The sequence below is a fragment of the Protopterus annectens genome, chromosome 4.part0 (genome assembly GCF_019279795.1).
Source record: "Protopterus annectens isolate FY-2018-M chromosome 4.part0, PAN1.0, whole genome shotgun sequence".
Taxonomy (NCBI): Eukaryota; Metazoa; Chordata; order Ceratodontiformes; family Protopteridae; genus Protopterus; species Protopterus annectens.
In genome coordinates, this window is record NC_056733.1 from 47,056,467 (window position 1) to 47,079,555 (window position 23,089).

The 23,089-nt window shown below is 42.2% G+C and overlaps 1 protein-coding gene across 1 annotated transcript in view; it reads right to left on the minus strand.

The window, feature by feature from the left end:
- RNF213 (ring finger protein 213) overlaps positions 1-23,089 on the minus strand; it is a gene marked incomplete in the record, with an annotated part of 2,890,576 nt that overhangs the window by 1,407,030 nt on the left and 1,460,457 nt on the right. The window contains 1 exon segment of the mRNA XM_044069632.1: positions 1,774-1,990. Coding sequence (XP_043925567.1) covers positions 1,774-1,990 — 217 coding nt within the window.

A 23,089-nucleotide genomic window follows, 5' to 3' on the forward strand; every position in this document is an offset into this window, starting at 1 on the left:
CTTATATGTATATAATTATCTGGGTCTGCTGAAGCCCCACCTTCATACAAGGGAATGACAATTACAGTCCTCCATTCATGCATTACAAAGCCTGTTTTGTGGTTGCTACTGAATAGCTTCTATAGGGAATCATGTTTCAGGCTAACAAGTAGAAAGCCTTATATATTATTTGTTCTTGGCCTTAGCAGTACCTTAAGAACATGTCCTTGACATATTTGAGGGAGGGGAGGGGTGTAACTGTGAATATGTAAATCTGAGAAAATTGTAGGGGATAGGTGAGTGAAGTTTGAGCTAAACTTAAAAGCTAGTAAATTGGCTACATCCACTGCATCTGAGTATGAGATATCATTAACTGTTAGCTATGTCAGATGATCCCATGTCAGTGGGATGCTCAAGGTTGCAAGCTCCTCCTGCAGTGAATGCCACACTATAATGTCTTAGGCTAGGACTGTGCCTCAGAGCAACAATCAGTGTTTCAACCCTTGGAGTTTACCTGAATTGAAAAAAAGAGGAGAACATTAATGGGATGTGCATGCTGCTAAAGAAACACCCGGGATCAAGTGTACACAGTAATTACCTACTCAGAAAGTATTCTGGTCAGAATCACCAGCTCTGTATGTGCAGAAGTTGTAGCACTGATTATGATGCAGTTCACCTGTGCTCTAAGAAGCTGACTAGAAAGAGCAACAGTCAACAACAGGAGAACATGTCTCTAACCTCTTAAGGACAGCACCGATTGTTATTTGGGACCTGGAACATGCCTTCTACTACTCTGGAAATAAGCTGTGACTCCGAAATGCAACTTCTCTCTCAGAAAGTACAGGCCTCCCCACTGGGTGATGCGGAATGCAATTCCAGGCAGGATGAGGGAAAATGAATGGATGACTGAATATACCAAAGAGAGCTTAATGGTCCAGGTTCATAGGAGCTAAAAATATTTTCTGGGTAGTCTATTGGACTTGCTATCAGAAGCTATCTTACTATGATTAGCTGCTCTGTGGGAATTTCCAAAGAAGGCAGTACAGCTCTGTTTGTGTACTAAACATAGTTACACACAATCAGAACTAAACCATTTAAGTACTATACAAAGAACCAACTATGCGATAAATCTCACATTTGTAAAAAGAAAAATAATTTCCAAAGAGTTCATACCCCAACTCTGCCAATCCTGTTGACAAAATTTTCATCAGTTCCTTCAGAAGCAGTAAATTCATAAAGTTTGCACAACAACATTCCTCCTTCCAGCATGTATTGCTTATCATTACTACTGAAAGAGGTGTGCATAATGCAGTAGCATGAAATATAAATGAACTACAACACAACTCTACTGCCAGCTTAACATTTTCTAGTTTCCTGAAAGTCTGCTGAATTGGGTCTTTAGTACACATGAAAAACGTTTAGTTTCTAGTGCAGACATCTTTGAACATTTTCATTTCAAAGGGCCCCGTGCATAGTTCTCAGCTTTCAGTCATTCAAAAATGGAAAAGTAACTCAAAATGTGGGATACAAAGGCAGTATATGTGGTGAACTGTTTTAAAAAGGAAACTCATAACGAGGTTAAAATTATCTGCTTTATACCTGCAAAATGCTTTTGGGATAGGACAATATAATTCAAGAATACTTATCATGAATCTTTGCTTAAACATTTTAACAGTGACTGTATAACAAACCTTTTGTATGTGGAAATGGGAATTTTTATTAAGTAAAATTAGGAAGTGTCTCCTCAAAATAAGGTACATTTGAGAAATATGGTTCCATTCATCACCACTATACAAATCATAGATTTTCAAACTTACTGCACATGTGATATCAAAATGGAAAATCACTGGCTTATTCTGGACCCTCAAGTCTAAGTCATGTCGCATGGCTTGCAGCAGCTTACTCTCATCCACCTGCCGCTCAGTGATACGGATGGTTTTTAGGGGTGCATTCCTGTTTCCTCTCTGGGTTTGCAGCTTCTCATGCATCCTTTTCACATAAAGTGATTTTCCTGTGGAGGAAATCATTAAATACATAAATAAATAACCAACAAACAAATAGATAAATACACAACACGAATAGTATATAAAAAAAAAAAAAAAAAAAAAAATCAAGCAATGGAGATATGCCAGTCCACTTCCAACTGCTATTATATACAGAGGAATTTTGCAGCATTACTGTTGTATATGGTACCAATATCATCTCTAGTGGCTTAAAATGAATAGTTTATACAATCACGTGGCACAGACTGAAGATTTACATTTATGGAGCTATCAGGTTACTGTAATGTAAGAAAACAGAGAGTGGTGTGGAATCTTTTAATACTTTTTATATACCTTTCTGGTACTCATTAGAAAGGGGAAATAGTAGTTTTTACTACGCTATAGCATAAGGTCGCTGATTTACAACTGAAATGAGTGGAGCTCTGTCTTCATATAAGCTAAAATGTTACCAGGCAGAGTGAGACTATATTCACAGTAGTACAGTCAGTGGTTACGTTGATTCATTGCTATGCCTGTATGTATGTTAACAGAATAAAAACAAATTCTAGTGTATAACAGTAAAGCAAACTAGTAACAAGAGAGGATACATTAACAAAAAGATGCACCTCAAAGTTTGGGCTATATGAAAATTCCATAAAATTCTTTGTAGAAACTTTTAATGTTCGATTACTAGTCTGAAGAAGTTTTATGTAGATGAAAGCTTACTATTAAAGTTTCAGTCTGCCATCATTAATTTTTGTCTTCCACTGCTTCTAAATTAATAAGTGGTTACACAAAATGGAAATAGATAGACTGTTACCTTTAACTCAAGCTCTTCTCACACTGGGTCCACTCCTGTTTCGAGGCAGAAATACACTCAATGACAATGACGGAGAAATGCCCACAGAAAGAAGAGTAGGTCCTACTCCAATTCTGACAGTTACCTGGCCAGAAAGAAGTAAGGCAATTTATCATTTGGCTGAATAAAAGGAAAAAATAAGGTACGGGTGGAGGGAGGGCTTATATTTTCTGCTTTCAGTCCACGAAGATGGAAACTCCATTACATGCCTACACAACTCACCTATCTTACTTAGAATGAAAGCTACAAACTTGTGTTTACACAGACTGAAGGTTGAAAAGGGTTGCAGCAAAACCCAGACATACTTTGGGATTCTATGATTGGAGTTGCGCAGCACTAATTACACAATGATAGCTCATTAATATTCAAAAACATGCACGCTGATTTGTCAGCTCAATCAGCATGCCTGTTGTAAAACAGGCATATACCAATAGAAAAAAGTCCAATAGCTGAAGTGCAACCAGACTTTCTTGTCTTAGTATATGCTATGGAGGTATGCATTTCAACTCTCCAGAATTTCACAATGTCCAAAATTTTGCCTCATATTTTTAGTCTGTCTCTCATAAAATGTGTGGTCTTCTGAAAAAAATCACTGAAGAGTGAGGTCACTAAATAATGGGTTCATAGGTAGGTACTAGGCTATCTGCCCAAGGGCATTTATAAGCCTAGCCAGAGTGTGTCGGTTTTCACCATTCCATTGATTAATTAACTGATCCTCTGTCAAGCAGAGCCAATGAAGTGATCCCAGGAGTGTATTTTCTGTTACCCATCCACTCGTCAAGGTTTCTCTTGAAGAGTGTTAGTGAGGGGCTTTTGCCTGATGTAATCTGGACTTTTGTTCCAAAGCATGGGGAGTCTCTGTGACAGGAATCTATCCCTCCAGCATGTTCTATTTACTGTCGCGGCAAGGTTTAGCTCACTAGAGTGTGTGGCTCTCAGTGACGTGGATTTCTTTAGATGGAGCATGTCCATCAATTCTGAGTTGTACATGGCTCTGTAAGTCAGGCAGAGATCATCTCTGAGTAAGTGATATGCCACTGAGTACAGCTGGAGTTTTTTCACTCTGGCTGCATAGAACATATGTTTGAAGCCAGTAATCCTCTTGGTGAGGTACTTTTGTGGTCTTTCCAGCTGCTGGAAGTGTCTTGTGAGGTACATCCCAAATGGGGCACTGTACTCTGAGGGGTCTAATGAGTGATGAGTAGAGGGGTACTATAACCTCTTTATTTTTAGATGCGAACCCTTTAGTAATTAGATGGGCCACATAGAAGGATTTCCTAACTACGTTGGTAATATGATTGTCAAAGGAGAGACTACTATCTACCTGGGTCCACAGATCTCTTATTACCTCTTCATTACATCCGAGTGACGTCTCCAGGCGTTTCTGCAGTTACCTCCTACTGCTCCTCTAGACGTCAAATATTACTTGTTCATACTTGCATTAATAATTTCAAACCATGCTACATATAAGGTATCAGGATATTTTATCTTGAAGCATACATGATGGCAAATACAATTGTACTGATATTTGACCTCTGTCAATGAGTATCTATTAGAATTGCAAGGTGATGACTCAATTTTTAAAGGCTCAGGGCACACCTACTAGGAATTAAAGGTACACACTCAAAAGACTTGTACTGGAGGGAATGAGTTAAGGGGGCTGCCACCTATGTGGTAATTCGTGGGCGTTTTGTTTTTCCCACATGGGATGACTATGCATTTTTTGGCATTTAGCTTGAGGCCATGACTTTGACACCAGGTGTCCGTCTCAGTAAGGCCCTTTTGGAGGATGTCTATGTCAGCCGGAGAGTCAATTATGGCTCCCAGTTTGCAGTCATTGGCGAACTTGGTTAGCCATAGTCCTCCTGTGTTTGCCTGTACTTCTGAGAAGTATATGCCGAACAGTAGGGGTCCCAGGACCGAGCCTTGCGGGACACAACTTGTGACTGGTTTAGAGTCAGACCTGGAGCCCGCTATTCTTACCATGTGAGTTCTGTCTGTAAGCCAGTTGGCAACCCATCTTGTGATGTAGGGGTTCATGTTCAGGCTGGTGAGTTTTTCTGTAATACCCGAGTGGGGAATGGTGTCGAAAGCCTTGGCGAGGTCAAGGTAGGCTGTGTGAACCACCTTTCCCTCGTCTATGGCCTTGGTGACCATCTCAAAGAAGTCAACCAGGTTTAGTAGGCATGATCTGCCCTTAACAAAGCCGAACTGGGTCGGTCAAGTGTTTGGAGGTTCCTAATGTCTTTGTTAATGAGCTCCATGATGATGCGCTCCATAGCCTTGCAGACCAGACTAGTCAGGCTTATGGGGCGATAGTTACCAGGGTCAGTTGTGACCCCTCCTTTGTGGAGAGGAATAACTGTTGCTGTGCGCCATTCTATGGGCACATAGCCTGTGGAGAGGCTGAGGTTGAACAGTGTGTTTAGGTGGGGGGGTTAGTTCGTTCTGTAGTTCATGCAAGACGCAGCCTGGGACACCATCTGGTCCCATTGACGCTGTGTTTTTGGCTTTTAAAAGGGCTGTTTTCACCTGTGCGTCTGTGATTTTTGGGACACTACACTTTTCTGGTATTGTTGTGGGCCCTTTTGGAGGTGAGAGGGGGGGTGACGTTTGCACTGAATCTATCTGCCAGGATGTTGGCAATATCAGTAGGTTCAGTATATTTTGTGCTATTTTGTACTAGTTCAGTGCATATCTGCGAGTTGCCACTTAGATTCTTGACACAGCTAAAGAAGGCTTTGTGGTTATCTTTCGGATCCTTGGCTATTTTCCTTTCAAAGTTAGCGTTGGATGATTTCATGAGGGACCTTAGTTTCTTACTGATACTGATCAGGGATGTCTTTCCTTCTTGCGATTTGCTTTTTTTCTGAACTAGTTTCCTCCTTCTATTGTATAGCCTGTTTATTGCAGGAGTCCACTAAACAGGTTTCCTTCTCTTAGAGAAGCGAGTCTTGGTTTTGCTAGGGATGGCACAATCCATGCATCCTTGCAGGTGCTTACAGAGTGCATTTGTAAAGGTTTCTGCATCTTGGGCAGCATTATCCTTTAGTGTGGGGGCTGTGAAACTTACCACCTCTGTCTTAAGTAAGGTGAAGTTTGCTTTAGAAAAGTTTTTTACTGTGGTTTCCTTAGTTGGGGGTGGTGGTGGGGTGCGGACATACACAGTGATTAGTTTACGGTCTGATCTAACCAGTGACAGGTTGACATCTGGTGTGGAACACCTGTCACCCATGTTAGTGATGACCAGGTCCAATATGTTTTCTCCTTTGGTAGGGGAGTTTACCAGCTGATTCAGGGCATTTGAGTTGATTAATTCCAGGAAGCGTTGGGCCTGGGAATTTGTACTCTAGTAGTTTTCCCAGTGAATGGTAGGGTAATTGAAATTGCCCAATATCAGGGTGTTCGGTAGGACCTTCATGTTCTCCAGTGTCTCCAGAAAGATGGAGTGATGGTCCTGGGTCATGGAAGGTGATCTGTAGCAGGCCACAATTTGCATTGCAGATCTGCCCGATGTTAGTGGCACATGGATGATCTCAGAGGTATTATGCTGCGCCACTAACCTGGAGGTGTAGGTGTCCTTGATGAATATGGATACACCCCCTCCTTTTGTGTTTCCGTCCGTATTCTGTGGCCGAAACGTGTGGCATGTGTTGTAGTCCGGTAGTGCTGTGGTGCTCTCTGGAGCCTTGAACCAGGTTTCAATTACTGCACAGATGTCGACGTTCTCCATATTGAGGAGTGCTTCGAGCGCATGCATTTTGAGATTTAAACTCCTGGCGTTAAGTAGCATAACCCTCTTTTTTTTTTTGTTAATTGTGCTGTTTACGGAGTTGGGTTTGACTTTTGAGCCTTGACTAAAAAAGGCACTATGGAGGCAGCAAGAGCCTTGGCCAGTATTCCAAAGCCTAGGGGTGACAGGTGCAAGACGTCTCTTGCGAAGCAACATGGCTTGTCGAGCATGTCGTCTCAGGCTTACAGACACTGGATCCCCTTTGAATGACACCAGAAGCTTAGCCAATTGTTGAAATTGATCATTTTTTCTTTATACTGAGGTATCATTCTTGGTGAGGGCAGGATGCTACTCAGGGCCAGGGTCATACCAGCCTGGGCTGCATGATCAGAGAGCTCTTCCATGTCTCTTTTCATGTAGTCCAGGGGAGGTATGTCTCAGGTCATTCACACCAACATGAACAATGACAGAATTATATTTGTACTTGTTCTGGAGTGACCTGAGTGCTTGTGTTATGAGGCGAATTCTGGCTCCCTACAGGCAGCTAACAGTAACCTTTTGCTTGTCCAGCCTAGTGAGTGGGACATCAGTGTGCCTGAATATAAAGTCACCTATTACTAGTGTGTTAGGTATGTTATTTCGCCTTATGGGCTGTGATTGTGCAGCACACTGAATTTGTATTTTATGTGTTGTCTGGTTTGTGACGAAGTGCAGCACGTTTGGGTGTCTGCTTTGGAGGTCTCTGATGCTTTTGCAGGTTTTTATTTACAGCCTCCGAGTATGATTTTGTGTATTTAAGTGTATTTTTTGCCAGTACTGTTTTAGTAGGTCTGTGTGCGGCTGGAGGTGTGGCACAAGTGTTAACCTTCTCCTCTTGACTGTCTGTTTCAGTCTTGGGTGGAGGCAGCTTAGCTTCCAGTTTGGCTGTATAATTGCATTTCTCGCATTTATTACTGTTTTGTGATAGGAGGAGAGGGTTGTCTGTGTACATGAGGCAGTTGTAACATTGCCTCAGGATACCCATATTCACCAGCTGGACTGGAGAGTGCACCTGAAGTTGCCCTTTGGTCATGCCTGAATAGCAGGGTGAGCTGCTTAGTCTCTTGGTTGGTGAGGGGTGAATAAAGAGCCTTGCCCTGCTGGGCAATCAGTGTCAAGGTATACTTGTGCTTGCTATTATGTCTGAGTAAGTGCTGGGCTGTAAGATGCCTTTTGAGAGCTTAGGTTGAGAGTTAGACTAGTTTCAAGGGAAAAACTGAAGAGGAGACTTAGTGGAGCCGGGAATAATTTAACCGTAGCTAACCAGCAGTGCCCGGTGTGCAAAACCGTACAAACGCGGTTTTTATAGTAGGGAAATGAAAGAGATGGAAATCAGCCCAAAATGGCCAATAAACTACTACCTTCTGGGCTGGAACCACTCCTCCAGGGACAGATAGGTTGCTCAAAGCTCCCCTCTCTCAAAGGTGAACAGAGAATTTTCCTTCTATCCAAGTAAGGTATGGGCAACTCAGAAACTAGTATCACAACCCTGAATTCAGCACTAGCCTGAAAACTGGACTATATTAGCTTAGAAAGGCTGGAAACAAGGACATTTTTTGGTTTTTTTTGGTTTTTTTGAAAAGATAAAGCAAAAACAGTAAAAAATACACTTAAAACAGCTTTAAACGACTACAAACTATCAGAAACGACTACAAACTATCAGAAAAGGCTATCACACTTTAATGTGTAGCCTACAACAGTTAAAAAAATTATTTAAACAAAAAACAATTTTTAAAAGTGCAGGCAGTCAAATAAGTACAATATGTGAAAAAAACAAGCTTTTAAATCACAATAAATGCTGGAAAATTTGTGTTTAGGCAGAAAACAGTTAAGTACAGCAAGAAAGTACACAAAACTGATACTTAATCACTCCAAAGTCTCTCTTCTAAGCTGGAAGACTTGTATCAGTTTAAAGCTTTCTAGTGCTACACAGTAGGTTAGTTACAGGAAAGATGGGAAACAAGCGCAGATGTGGTCTTTTAAACTAGAAAGTTGAAAGAGACGGACAAACTGTCCAAATGGTCAATAAACTACAATTTCTGGGCCAAGAACCTCTCCTTTCATGGTATACAGTTACCTAGTGCTTACCACTCCAACTGATAAGCTAGAAGGCTTTCTACCAACACAGAAAGGCTTGCGGGGCTCAGAAGCTTACCAACAGTCCTGGATACAGCAACTCTCTATCTGGACTAGGCTAGTTACAGGAAAGGTGGGAAACAAGCTCAAGTGTGGCTTTTAAACTTGAACGTTGAAAGAGATGAAAAAAAAAACTGCCAAATAGCTACAATTTCTGGGCCAGGAACCATTCCTCTTGTGGTAGATAGGTTACCTAATGCTTACCACTCCCACTGATAAGCTAGAAGGCTTCCCTCCAACACAGAAAGGTATGTGGGGCTCAGAAGCTTACAAAGAGTCCTGGACACAGCAAATCTGTACTGGACTACATTAGTTACAGGAAAGGCAGAGAACAAGTACAAATGTAGGCTTTTAAGCCAGCAAGTTGAAAGAGATGGAAAACTGCCCAAACAGCCAAACAAACTACAATTTTTGGGCCAAAACTCACTCTTCCTGTGGAGGATAGGCTACCTAGTGCTTACCACTCCCACTGGTAATCTAGAAGGCTTCCCTCTAACACAGTTGTACTTAGTTCCAGAATTCATATCCTTCAGGCAATGCAAGATAGCATAAATTCTATTATTTTATTAGCAGGTTTCTAAGTTTATAAGAGCAACATTTATAAATGGTTCCTATTTTGGACTCTTTGTCCCCCATTATTTAAAGGTTTGTGACATTTCTTGAGCTAAAAGGGTGACAAGTACATATGGAGGGCAGAGCAAATACAAGGAAAATAAGTTACATTCTGCAAAACTAATGTAATGTACCTGATATCCCTAGCAATTTTGCCCTGTCCGAATTTATATATATATATATATATATATTTTTTTTTTAATACAAAAAAAATAAATAAGTTAAAATAATGGAGAACTTCCTTTCTCTGTTGCTTGTTTTCAAAAGCACTAATGTACAGTGCAAGCGTGGTGTTGGTCGTCTAGTCAGGATAAAACAGATGAACATTTTTTGAGTTCTGTTCAAGCAGCTTTATTATATACAAACACGTCAGGATTGAGGCTTAGTAACTTTAACTTAAACTTATAAACAAACTGACTCTCTCTCTCCTACATGCTCGCACTCTGGTTCCACTCTCAAAATGGCACTGAACCTAGCACATGCTTGCTATTTATATGCACATGCTTTCCTTGGAAATGCTTCTTAAAGGTATAACACACATACATATTCTACATCCTCCCTCTGAGAAATGAGTCATGCATTACTGATGACATTGACTGACATGCAAACTGGTACAAAGTAATTTTTTGACATGCAATTATACAGAACTAGATACATATATATATACAGTCATGTCCAGGTTGCTGTGCATTTCACACTAGGTCTGGAAATATGACCAAATCGTGTGAGACAGAAATTAGAACTAGGTCTAGCAAGTGGGACTGTGTCTCTGCTGACTGTTCAACTTTGCGGACATCAGGAATAGAAGTAGGAGTTAAGACACATTCTGCAACAGGAACATTACCCGGATTGCTCTAAGATTTAGAGTCTGTATCACAGAAGCAATGCTGCGATATTAGTTCTGACACAGGAAAAAAATGTCTGTGATTTCTCCTGTATTCCACACCCTCAGATTCTATGAAGTAGGATCTCAGCTCAGTACATATACCTGTTACTTGACCAATCTCTGTTAGAAACCCTTCATCGTTTGTATCCTTACTCTCTCTCCTCCTTTCAATGGATGAAGAAATCTGCTCGATTTATTATATTTGGGATTGGGATTGGGATTTCTTTAAGTGGAGCATGTCCAACAGCTCTGGGTTTGGACATAGCTTTGTAGGTTAGGCAGAGATTGCCTCTGAGTAGGCGATATGCGACAGAATACAGCTGGAGTTTTTTTTTAGACAGTCTGCGTAGGGCATCTGTTTGAGGCCAGTAATCCTCTTTGTGAGGTATTTCTGCGGCCTTTCCAGTTGTTGTAGATGTCTTGTGACGTACATACAGAAAGGGGCATTGTACTCTATAATGGGTGTAATGAGTGACGAGTAGAGGGGAACAATGACCTCTCTTTTCCTGGATGAGAAACGTTTTGTGATGAGGTGTGCCATGTAGAAGGATTTCCTGACTACTGTGACGATGTGATTATCAAAGGAGAGACTACTGTCCACCTGTGTCCCAATGTCTATCATCACACTTTCCGTGTTAACAGACTACCACCTATGTGGTAGCTCATGGGTACAGAGTTTTTACCAAAGGGGATGACAATGCACTTTTTGGCATTGAGCTTGAGCCCATGGCATTGACATCAGGCATCTGTATTAGTGAGGCCCTTTTGTAGGATGCCCACATAGTTAGGAATTTCAATTATGGCTCCTAATTTGCAGTCATCTGTGAACTTCATTAGCCAAAGACCTTCTGTGTTAGCCTGTACTTCAGAAAAGTAGATACCAAACAGGAGAGGACCCAGGACTGAACCCTGTGGTACTCCACTTGTCACTGGTCTGAAGTTGGATTTGGAGTCTGCTACTTTCACCGTGTGCATTCTGTCAGTGGGCCAGTTGGCAACCCATCATGTGGCATAGGGATTTATACCTAGTTTAGTGAGTTTATCTGTAGTGGGGGATAGTTTCAAAAGCCTTGACAAGATCTAGCTAGGCTGTGTGTACCACCTTACCCTCGTCTACGGCTTTGGTGACTGCTTCAAAAAAGTCAGTCAGGTTTAGGAGACATGATCTGCCTTTTATAAACCCGAATTGGGTGGGGTCCAGAGTTTGGAGACTACCAATATATTTGTTTATAAGTTCCATGACGATACGTTCCATGGCCTTGCAGACCAGGCTCGTTGGGCTAATGGGAGGGTAATTCCCGGGGTCCGTGGTGGCACCCCCTTGGTGGAGTGGGATAACTGTCACTGTGCGCCATTCAGTGGGCACAAAGCCTCTGGTGAGGCTATGATTGAACATGGTGCTTAGGTGGGGTGCCAGTTTATTCTGTAGTTCATGTAGAAGGCATCCTGGGATGTTGTCAGGTCCCATGGATGCTGTGCTCTTGGCTTTGGAGAGTGTTTTTTTTTTTTTTTTTATCTCTGCAGCCATGATTACAGGAACTTTGCATTTTTCTGATATAGAGATGGGCCCTTTAGGGGGTGAGGGGAAGGTAAAGTTAGCACTGAACCTATCTGTCAGGATGTTGGCAATATCAGTTGGTTCTGTACATTTAGTGCCATTGTGCTGCAACTCAGAGCAGATCTGAGTGTTGCCATTGAGATTCTTGAGAAAGCTATACAATGTTTTGTGGTTGTCTTTAGAATCAGTGGCGATTTTGTTTTCATAACTAGCTTCGGAGGATTTAATGAGGGATCTCAGCTTCTTACTGAGGCTGACCAGGGAGTTCCTCCAGTCATGGGATTTTACTCTTTTTTGCAACAGTTTCTTTCTTCTGTTGTAGAGTTTGTTTATGGCAGGGGACCACCAGACTGGCTTCCATTTTTTGGAGGATAGCATCTTGGCTCTGTTAGGGATAGCACTATCTATGCCCTCGTTTAAGTGCTTATAAAGTGTATTTGTGTAGGATTCAGCAGTTATACCTCTGCTTGGGTGTTGTGAAGTTTGCCACTTCTGTCTTACGAAGCGTGAAGTTGGCTTTAGAGAAATTTTTTACGGTATTTTCCCTAATTGGGGGGGGGGGGTGGATGTCTAGGCTGATTAGCTTGTGGTCGGATCTAACCAACGAGGAATTGACCTCTGGTGAGGAACACCGGTCGCCTATGTTGGTAATGACCAGGTCTAGGATATTTCTGCCCCATGGTAGGGGTGTAGGTAAGTTGATCCAAGGCATTGGAATTTATGAATTCCAGAAAACATCGAGCAAAAGAGTTGGTACATGAGTAGTTTTACCAGTTAATGGTGGGGTAGTTGAAACTGCCCAATATTAGGGTGTTGGGTTGTACCCTAATATTTTCCAGTGCATTAAGAAATGAGGAGTGAGAATCCTGGGTCATGGTGGGGGATTTGTAGCAAGTTACAATTTGGATTGCTGTCATGCTCAGAGTTAGTTGCACTTAGATAATCTCGGATAAATTATGCCAAGCATCTAGCCTGGAGGTGTGGATATCCTTAATGAATATGGACAGGCCTCCACCTTTAGTGTTTCAGTCCAGGTTAGGTATCCGAAAGGTATGGTATGAATTATAGCCTGGTAATCCAGGGGTGCTCTCTGGAGCCTTGAACCAGGTCTCTGCCACTGCACAGATGTCGATGTTCTCCATTTTAAGGAGTGCCTATAGTGAATACATTTTGAGGTTTAGACTTCTAGCATTGAATAGCATTACCCTCAGATTTTGCTTGCTTGTACCTGTTATGGTGGCATATTTGTCATTTGAAACTTGCCTAAAATGGGCACTACAGGGGTGGCAAGAGCCTTAGCCAGTATACGAAATCCCAAGGGCGACAGGTGCAGCCCATCTCTGGCAAAGTATCGTGGTCTGTCGATCATGTCATCCCAGGCAGACAAATACTGGATCCCCTTAGAATGACACCAGAAGCTTAGCCAATTGTTGAAGTCAATCATTTTGTCCTTGTACTGTGGTATCAAAGTCTTTTGCTAGACAAGGCTGAAATAATTGTCCTCTCACCCTTCTTTTGGCAGATTCCGAAGCGGGGTGACTACAACGCAAAATCTGGATATACTTGCATTGTAAGGAAGCAGGAACAATTATTTTAGGAGCTTTGAAAATAATGTCATTTTCCATCAACATTTCATCTCTGTAAGGAAAATAAGGTTGCACTTTTGGTGGTACACTAGATTGCTTTGATGGCCATCCTACATGGATGTAGTTTTTGAGCTTTTGCAAAACAGGATCAGTCTGTATACGATTTCTCAGCTCAGCAAGTCTCATGGTAGAAAAATTACACACTTCCATGACATTGAAGTCAAAATTCTCTGTCAAGCTGTTCCGTTGTATTTCTGGGTGATCTGGATAAGGTATCAGCCAGATAAAGACGTTTGCCATTTGTACAGACCATTTTGAAGTAGTACTTTTGCAATTTGAGCATAATTCTTTGTAATCTTACTAGAATGGAATGCAAAGACTTCTTTAAAATAGTGACTAGAGGTTGATGCTCAGTTTCACTCTGGATAGCTCAACCACAAACATAATCATGAAACTCTGAACATGCAAACACAAAAGCCAAAAGTTCTTTCTCAATCTGAGTATACTGCATTTCAGTCTGGGTAAGATCTCTAGATGCATAGGCTACAGTTCTGCCCTCTTGACGAATAACTGCGCCAAGACCAAATTTTGAAGCATCACAGGAAAGAGTTACTGGTTTGTTATCATATTATCTTAATGTAGGTGGGGTGGCAATTTTCTGCTCCAGATCTTCAAATGCTCTCTGGTGCTGTTCTAACCAAGATCATATGACATTTTTGTGCGTAAGCTCTCTCAACGGTGTTGTCAACTCACTAAAATCTGGTATAAACTTGCCCAAATAGTTGACCATACTAAGAAAATGTTGTAGGGCTTGAACTTTATCTGGTGCTGGCATCAGAAGAATGGCACCTTGCTTGGATGGGTCTGGATGTAAGCAGTGCTAGTAAATAAATAACTTACATATGCAACTTCTGGTAGTCTGAATTTACACTTCAGAGGACTGAGCTTTAGATTCACTTTGCGCATTCTGTCTAGAACTTTCCTGAGGTTTCTGTCATGCTCTGCTTCACCATTGCCTCAGACCAATAAATCATCTACTATTATGGCACATGGATAACCTGCAAACATTTGCTCCACTGCACGCTGAAAGACTTCACTTGCAGAATTTATTCCAAAAGGCATCGTGAGGAATCTATATCTTCCAAATGGCATACTGAATGTAGTCAGTAGTAAAGATTTGTGATCAAGCATCACTTGCCAAAATGAACTCTCTGCATTCAAGACAGAAAAAACAGTGGCATTCTGTATTAGGTCTGCAACTTCCTCAACTGTATGCATAGGATGATGAGGTCTCTTTAATGGTTTGCTCAATCTCTTGGGTCAACGCATATTCTGATTTTGTCTGAGCCTTTTTTGTGAGCTGCTACCATGTACGACACCCATTCAGTTCGTTCTGTAACTGGACAAATTACACTTTGCTGCACCATTTTATCCAACTGAGCTTTGACTTTGTTCTGCATAGCTTTCGGAACACTTCCTGCTGGTCTGATCACTGCACAGACCTCTGGGTCTAACTTCATAGAGTACACAGCAGGAAGCTTGCCTAGCTTGTCATTAAAAACATAAGCATATTCTGAAAAAATGGTATCAGTGAAGCTAGAACTGGGACATGTGCTTATATGATGGACTTCTTTGGTAAAATAAAGCAGATTAATTCTCAAACTGTCTCAGAGACCTAACAATGACTGCACAGGTCTTCGGACTACATAAAATAGTAAGGTGTAACTGTTCACAGCCAAATAAAGTGAAAGCACTACGAAGCATTTTCTTGAATTTCTTCACCTCCATAAGCAACAAGTTTCGGACAACTAGCCAAATTAAGCTGCTCACCAGCTCTCACTTTAGGAAATGTTTCTGCTGACATAACATTACACTTTGAACCAGTGCCTGCTTTGAGCTCAGTGGGTTTACCATGGATCAGGATAATACAAAACACTTCAATCTTTGCCAGTAAATCTACTGCATTAATATTTTCACCAACTACTGATACACCATCTACATAGAAAGTAGAGTTGCAGCTTTCTATATGCTCAACTTGCTCTAAGTGACCTTTCTTTGTAACTGAGTGAGGTTTACTTGATTTGCAAGACTTTTGAAAATGGTTCCATTTTTTTTTTATACTTGTGGCTTTGCTGACCAAATGCTAAGCACTTTTCTTCTTTAGACTCATGGTTGGCACCACAATTACTACAATTAAGCTTGACTTAGATTTTGCTGATTCACCCTTATACTGCACTGAGCATGCTCCTTTAACTGAACTAATCTTAGAACTTGCTGGAAGACTACAGGTTTTCCCTGCCACGCCCACAGGGGCTGCAGCTGCCATGTGCTTAAGCCTGTTTCTGCTTGCCACATACTGCATGCTGCCTACATTTATTCTGGAGCCTGTTGAAAAGTACAGTTGTGTACACTTACCATAAATGTAGATGTTCCGAGTGTATTCACTGTTGCAATCATTACATTTGGGTAATCTGCTGGCAGGTTGCCCTCAGTCGGCCTGATTAACAAAGTCTTGGGTCCTGCATCAGTTGCTGTCCCCTTCTTCCATGACGACAGGTCGTCAGGGGTATAAAACATGGAGCTGATGCCATTACACCAGTTTTTCTTGCCGTGTGGTGCCCGAAGCAGTTCGCAAGTGCTGGTCGGCAGACTCCTGAAATTTTCGTTTGAGTTTCAGAACCAAAGTCTTCAACTTAAAGCTAAGTACCCCGTTGGGGAAAGTTTTTCTTGCTCCTTACCGATGTCAGTAAAAGTTAATAATTGCATTACTTGTGGGAAGCAAATACCTCAAAGATTTTCATTTGTACTGTATTCCTTGCCTAGGCCCTGACCACAACGTACCTTGCTGTCGGTTTTGTGCTTTATTTAATCAGCGCACTATCTGTTATCGGTACATTTTTGCCTCTAAAATATTTCGGTTCTCGGTGTAATTATCCAGAAATTACATCGGATAGCCATCCGACTACCGGAATTCTGAAAAAATGCAAAGAAAAAGACAGAGACAGGCAGTTGAGGTCCAAAACAGCCGTCGACGCTTCTCCTAAGCCAGTCGCCAGTTCGCCGGTACTCAGTGAGGTGCTTTCGCAGCCCCTGATACCCCCTACTTCTGACTCGCAGGCCTCTACTGAGACCCATTCTGAGTCCAGTATGCCGTGAGATGCTTCAACTATGGAACCCGTGGATGGCTCTACCTTGGATGGGTCTGGAGCCGCTGCGCAGGCACCGGAGGACTTCTGAGGGTGTTTTCAGGCCTACAGACTTTTATATTAAACCGACTCCACCTTCTACTCTAAGGCCTAAATCTCGATCTATGTCTACAAAACTGACACCCAGGCCACATGTTCAGGCCCCTATACCTAAAAAACAAATGATCAAAATGGCTTCAAGATCTTCTTACTCTGATCAGGGTAGTCAACCCCCCCCCCCCCAAGAGGCCTAGGACTGACCTTGACTATGAATCTTCTGATCAGGACTCTGTTTCTTTTCAATTCTTCCTATGACCTGGATTTGTCCATGCCTAATTATGAGGCTTGTGATGCAGAGGATTCCATTCCCTCTGCTTCCACCCCTGAGGATTTTTCTTTTGGGGAAACTTTACAAACCTTAAGGGAGCATTTCCACTGGGAAAGTCAGGAATTTTCTGAATCTAAAAAGAGGCTTAGGGATTTCCCACTTCTATCTCAGCATAGGCCTTTGGCTATACCTCCTGTACTAGACATTGTTGATGTGTTTTCAAAATCAAGTATGCCTCCTGATTCCCTGCCTCCAGCTCCTAGTAAACCTGACAGATACTACAGGTTTCCTGTGTCCCACAAGTTCCTTTTCAACAATCCTGTTGCAGATCTAGAAACCATTTCACTAACAATGACTGCACAGGTCTTCGGACAACATAAAATAGTAAGCTGTAACTGTTCCCAGCCAAATAACATGAAAGCACTACGAAGCATTTGGCTACTGAGATTGTCAAATCCATGAAGTTACTGAAGGGCACAAAAGTATGCTTGCAATTGATAAGAGCATGGATGTTCTTCGGGTTTCACTGTTGCAGTCATTACATTTGGGTAATCTGCTGGCAGGTTGCCCTCAGTCGGCCTGATTAACAAAGTCTTGGCTTTACTCAATTAAATCAATGTCACGAAGCAAAATCTTTCTCAAAGCAGAACTATTAATACCATACACAAGCCTGTCCTTTATTAACGCATCCTTCAAATCACCAAACATGTACACACAAATGAATGCTCTCTTTCAGTGGCTGCTGACCCAGCTAGGTTTAGCAAAATGAATGCCCTGGTGCATGCATCTTTGTCAGAATAAGCTGCTTCTATTAAAATATCGTACTCTTGCTCAAATATTCTCCAGTTCTCTGCACTATTCTGATCAAATACAAGTGGACCTGGTCTGTAAAATGCCTCTGCCATATTAACACATAACAGCGAAGGCTTTTGCAAGTATGCACGAACACACACACATGTACATATGCCAGAAATTTATGGCAGAACTTGTAGTCTCATTCATTGATATCCTGTTACTGCCTATTTAAGTGGTACATTTTGGAATATTTTCTGCTTAAAACCTGAGCTTTGTCCGGCAAAGTTCTAGCTGTATTCAACTGGATGTATAAGAGAATGTAAGTACCTTTTATCTGCACTTTTTTCAAATAATACAGCATTTTAATTGATTTATTTATGTTGCATTGAATATTAACTGAACTGGAAGTTTTGACTCAGTTTTTTCAGTTAGTGTTTGCTAGATTTTATTGCCTGTTACAATTCCTGCAAAGATGGTAATTGCAGTCGGGGGTAGTCTCATTCACTGATATCCTGTTACTGCCTATTTAAATGGTATATTTTGGAATATTTTCTGCTTAAAACCTGAGCTTTGGCTGGCTAAGATCTAGCTGTATTCAACTGGACGTATAAGAGAATTTAAGTACCTTTTATCCGCACTTTTTTTCAAACAACACAGCATTTTAATTGATTTATTTGTGTTGCATTGACTATTAACTGAACTGGAAGTTTTGACTGTTTTTTCAGTTAGTTCCCCACCCAACCTCTCTGGTTTTGTTTTGGTGTTATTCTTGGTGGCTTTGAAACTGCCTGCACTTCTTGTAAATTTGTGTTTGGATACTCTTTCTGGGCCCATCTCATTTGCTCACTCAACTGAGTGCAGTGAGATCATATTCTGATTTCAGGCACTCCTACTGTGTACAAAGAGAGCATCTGGGAAAGAAAGAAAAAAAAAGTTTAAGCTTGTTTCCTGCTATTCCTGTAAGTGGTCTAGACTGTTTGTAGGCTTCTGAGCCCCCATGCCTTTCTGTGTTGGAGAGAAGCCTTCTAGCTTAATTTTGTTTCTTAGAACGAGCCAGTTTTTGACTTTCAGCACTCAAATCGGTTTCTTTGAACTCAGCACTTGTTCAGAACTCGTTGTAAGCACTAAATAAGCTGCAAATTACTACAGCACTCAACTTTCCTCACTTGTCTAGAGGAAAGCAGTTTTTAGTACTTAATAAATAAGCACCTATCCAGGCATGTCGAAGGGTCAGCTCACGGTGATTTCTCCTGTATACCTGATGAATCTGGGTATCTTGGGGCAATGCAGCAATTGCCTCATGTACACAGACAACCCGCTCCTCCTACCACCCAACACTACAACCTGTGAGAGATGCACCTATATAGCCAAACTGGAAGCAAAGCTCTCTTCACCCAAGACTGGACTAGACAGTGAAGAGGAGAAGGTAAACACTTGCACCACACCACACTCATCACATAGTCCCTCAAAACCTACACCACCAAAACACACGCATAGAAACACAAAACACACACCTACATTCACGGAGGCTCTCAATAAAAATATGCCCAAGCATCAGGGACCTCGAAAGCAGAAACGCAAGCAAACTTCACCCCTCAACACAACCCAAATGACACATAGCCCACAAATTCAGTGTGCCACTCAACTACAGCCCATAAGGCATAACGTACCCAACACTCTAGTCATAGGTGACTCTATAGGCAGGCACAATGATGTTCCACTCACCAGGCTAAACAAGGAGAAAGTTACTGTCAGCTGCCTGTCAGGTGCCAGGATCCACCACATAACGCACACACTCAGGTCACTCCACAAAAAATACAAATATGACACTGTCATTGTCCATGTTGGTGTGAATGACCTGAGACGTACCTCCCTGGACTACATGAAAAGAGACATACATGGAGGAGCTCTCCGATCTTGTAGCCCAGGCAGGTATGACTCTAGCCCTGAGTAGCATCCTGCCATTACCCAGAATGATACTACAGTACAAGGACAAAATGATTGACTTTAACAATTGGCTAAGCTTCTGGTGTCATTCTAAGGGAATCCAGTATTTGTCTGCCTGGGACGACATGATCGACAGACCACGATGCTTTGCCAGAGATGGCCTGCACCTGTCACCCTTGGGATTCTGGATACTGGCTAAGGCTTCTGCTACCCCTATATTGCCTTTTTAAGGCAAGGTTCAAATGACAAATTCTGCACCGTAACAGGTATAAGCAAGCAAAATCTGAAGGTAATGCTACTCAATGCTAGAAGCCTAAACCTCAAAATGCACTCACTCGAGGCACTCCTTAAAATGGAAAACACTGACATCTGTGCAGTAACAGAGACCTATTTCAAAGCTCCAGCGAGCACCCCTTTGTTACCAGGTTATAATTCATACCACACCTTTCGGCCACCTAACCCGGAATGAAACACTAAAGGTGGAGACGTGTCCACACCTCCAGGATAGTTGCACAGCATAATGCATCTGAGATTATCCAAGTGCAACTAACTCTGGGCAAGACCGCATTCCAAACTGTAGCTTGCTACAGACCCCCCACCATGCCCCAGGATTCCCACTCCTCATTTCTTGATACATTGGACAGTATTAGGGTACAACCCAACACCCTAATAATGGGCGATTTCAACTATTTCACCATTAACTGAGAAAAATACTCATGTACTAACTCTTTTGCTCAACGTTTTCTGGAATACATAAATTCCAATGCCTTAGATCAATTTATTCACACCCCCACCAGGGGCAGCAATATCCTAGACCTGGTCATTACCAACATGGGCAACCGGTGTTCCACACCAGAGATCAATTCCTCGTTGGTCAGATCCAACCACAAGCTAATCACCCTAGACATCCACATCCCGCCCCCACCTCCAATTAGGGAAACCACCGTAAAAAACTTCTCCAAAGCCAACTTCACACTTCTTAAGACAGAAGTGGCAAACTTCATGACACCCATACAGATGGACAATAGAGGTACGACTGCTGAATCCTACATAAATGCACTTTATAAGCACTTACACGACTGCATGGATCATGCTATCCCTAATAGAACCAAGATGCTATCCTCTAAAAAAAGGAAGCCAATCTGGTGGTCCTCTGTCATAAACAAACTCTATAACAAAAGAAAGAAACTGTTGCAAGAGAGTAAAATCCCATGACTACAGGAACTCCGTGGTCAACCTCAGTAAGAAGGTGAGATCCCTCATAAAATCCTCCAAAGCTAGTTACGAAAACAAAATTGCCACTGACTCTAAAGACAACCACAAAGCATTCTATAGCTATGTCAAGAATCTCAATGGCAACACTCAGATCTGCTCTGAGTTACATTCCAATGGCACTAAATATACAGAACCAACTGATATTGCCAACAACCTGGCAGATTGGTTCACTGCTAACTTTACCCCCTCTCACCCCCCTAGAGGTCCGATCTCTATACCGGTAGAAGGCAAAGTTCCTGTAATCACGACTGCACAGGTAAAAAAACACTCTCTCCAAAGCCAAGAACAGAGCATCCATGGGACCTGACAATATCCCAGGCTGTGTTCTACACGAACTACAGAATGAACTGGCACCCTACCCAAGTACCATGTTCAATCATAGCCTCACCTCAGGCGTTATGCCCACTGAATGGCACACCGCAATGGTTATCCCACTCCACAAAGGGGGAGCCACGACAGACCCCGGGAACTACCGCCCCATTAGCCTGACGAGCCTGGTCTGCAAGGCCATGGAATGTATCATCATGGAACTCAAACAAAGACATTGGTAATCTCCAAACTCTGGACCCTACCCAATTCGGGTTTGTAAAAGGCAGATCATGTCTCCTAAACCTGATAGACTTATCTGAAGCAATCACCAAAGCCATAGATGAGGGTAAGGTGGTTCACACAGCTTAGCTAGATATCGCCAAGGCTTTCAACACCATCCCCCACTCTGGAATTATAGATAAGCTCACTAAACTAGGTATAAATCCCTATGTCACAAGATGGGTTGCCAACTGACTCACAGACAGAACCCCACACTGTGAAAGTAGCAGACTCCAAATCCGACTTCAGACCAGTGACAAGTGGAGTACCACAGGGTTCAGTCCTGGGTCCTCTCCTGTTTGGTATCTACTTCTCTGAAGTATAGGCCAACACAGAAGGTCTTTGGCTAACAAAGTTTGCAGATGACTGCAAACTAGGAGCCATAATCGAAACTCCTAACGATGTGGACATACTACAAAACGGCCTCACTGAGACAGATGCTTGGTGTCAAAGCCATGGCCTGAAGCTCAATGCCAAAAAGTGTATTGTCATCTCCTTTGGTAAAAACTCTGTACCCATGAACTATCACATAAGTGGTAATCTACTTAATGCTGAAAGCGTGATAAGAGACCTTGGGACACAGGTGGACAGTAGTCTTTCCTTTGATTATCACATCGCCACAGTGGTCAGGAAATCCTTCTACATGGCTCACCTCATCACAAAAGGCTTCTCATCCAGGAAAAAAAAAAAGAGGTCATGGTTCCCCTCTACTCATCACTCAGACCCATTATAGAGTGCAACGCCCCTTTTGGTATGTACCTCACAAGACATCTACAACAACTGGAAAGGCCACAGAAATACCTCACAAAGAGGATTACTGGCCTCAGTCAGATGCCCTACGCAGACCGTCTAAAAAACTCCAGCTTTACCCGGTCACATATTGCCTACTCAGAGGCTAACATACAAAGCTGTGTGTCAAACCCAGAGGTGTTGGACATGCTCCACTTAATGAAATCCCAATCCCTCAGAGCTACACGCTCTAGGGACCTAAACATTGTCACCACAATAAACAGAACATGCTGGAGGGATAGATTCCTGTCCCAGAGACTTCCCATACTCTGGAACAGACTACCTATCTATGTCAAACAGAGCTCCTCATTAGCACTCTTCAAGAAAAATCTTGATGATTGGATGGGAAATAGGAAATTCACCCCGGGGATCGCTTCTGTGGCTCTGCTCGACAGGGGCACATGAAAATTATTTTCTTGGGTGGCAAAAGCCAGGGTACCTTTTTGGCTAGGCTTATATAGGCTCTAAGACTAATAGCCTAGTACCTACCTATGAAGCTATAACACCATAGGTCCCACTATTTCCTCAAACCTGGCAGAAACAGGGATTGACCATTCCTCCATATGTGGAAAACCACACCTGCCAATGACAACTCTAGAGGTTCCCATGTCAATAATCCCAAAGTTGGTCACAGCTCAACTGACCTATCAGAAGTCAGTCACCTATGGACTGAGAAGCTAACAAATGAGACCTCCCTTCAGCCACTGGATCAGTTTTTCTTGTGCTTTTGTGGGGTTTCTGATGATCAGAAGAGCAGCAAACATTTTCCTTTTTACCTGAATATACTTTCACATCACTTTTGCCTGATGATA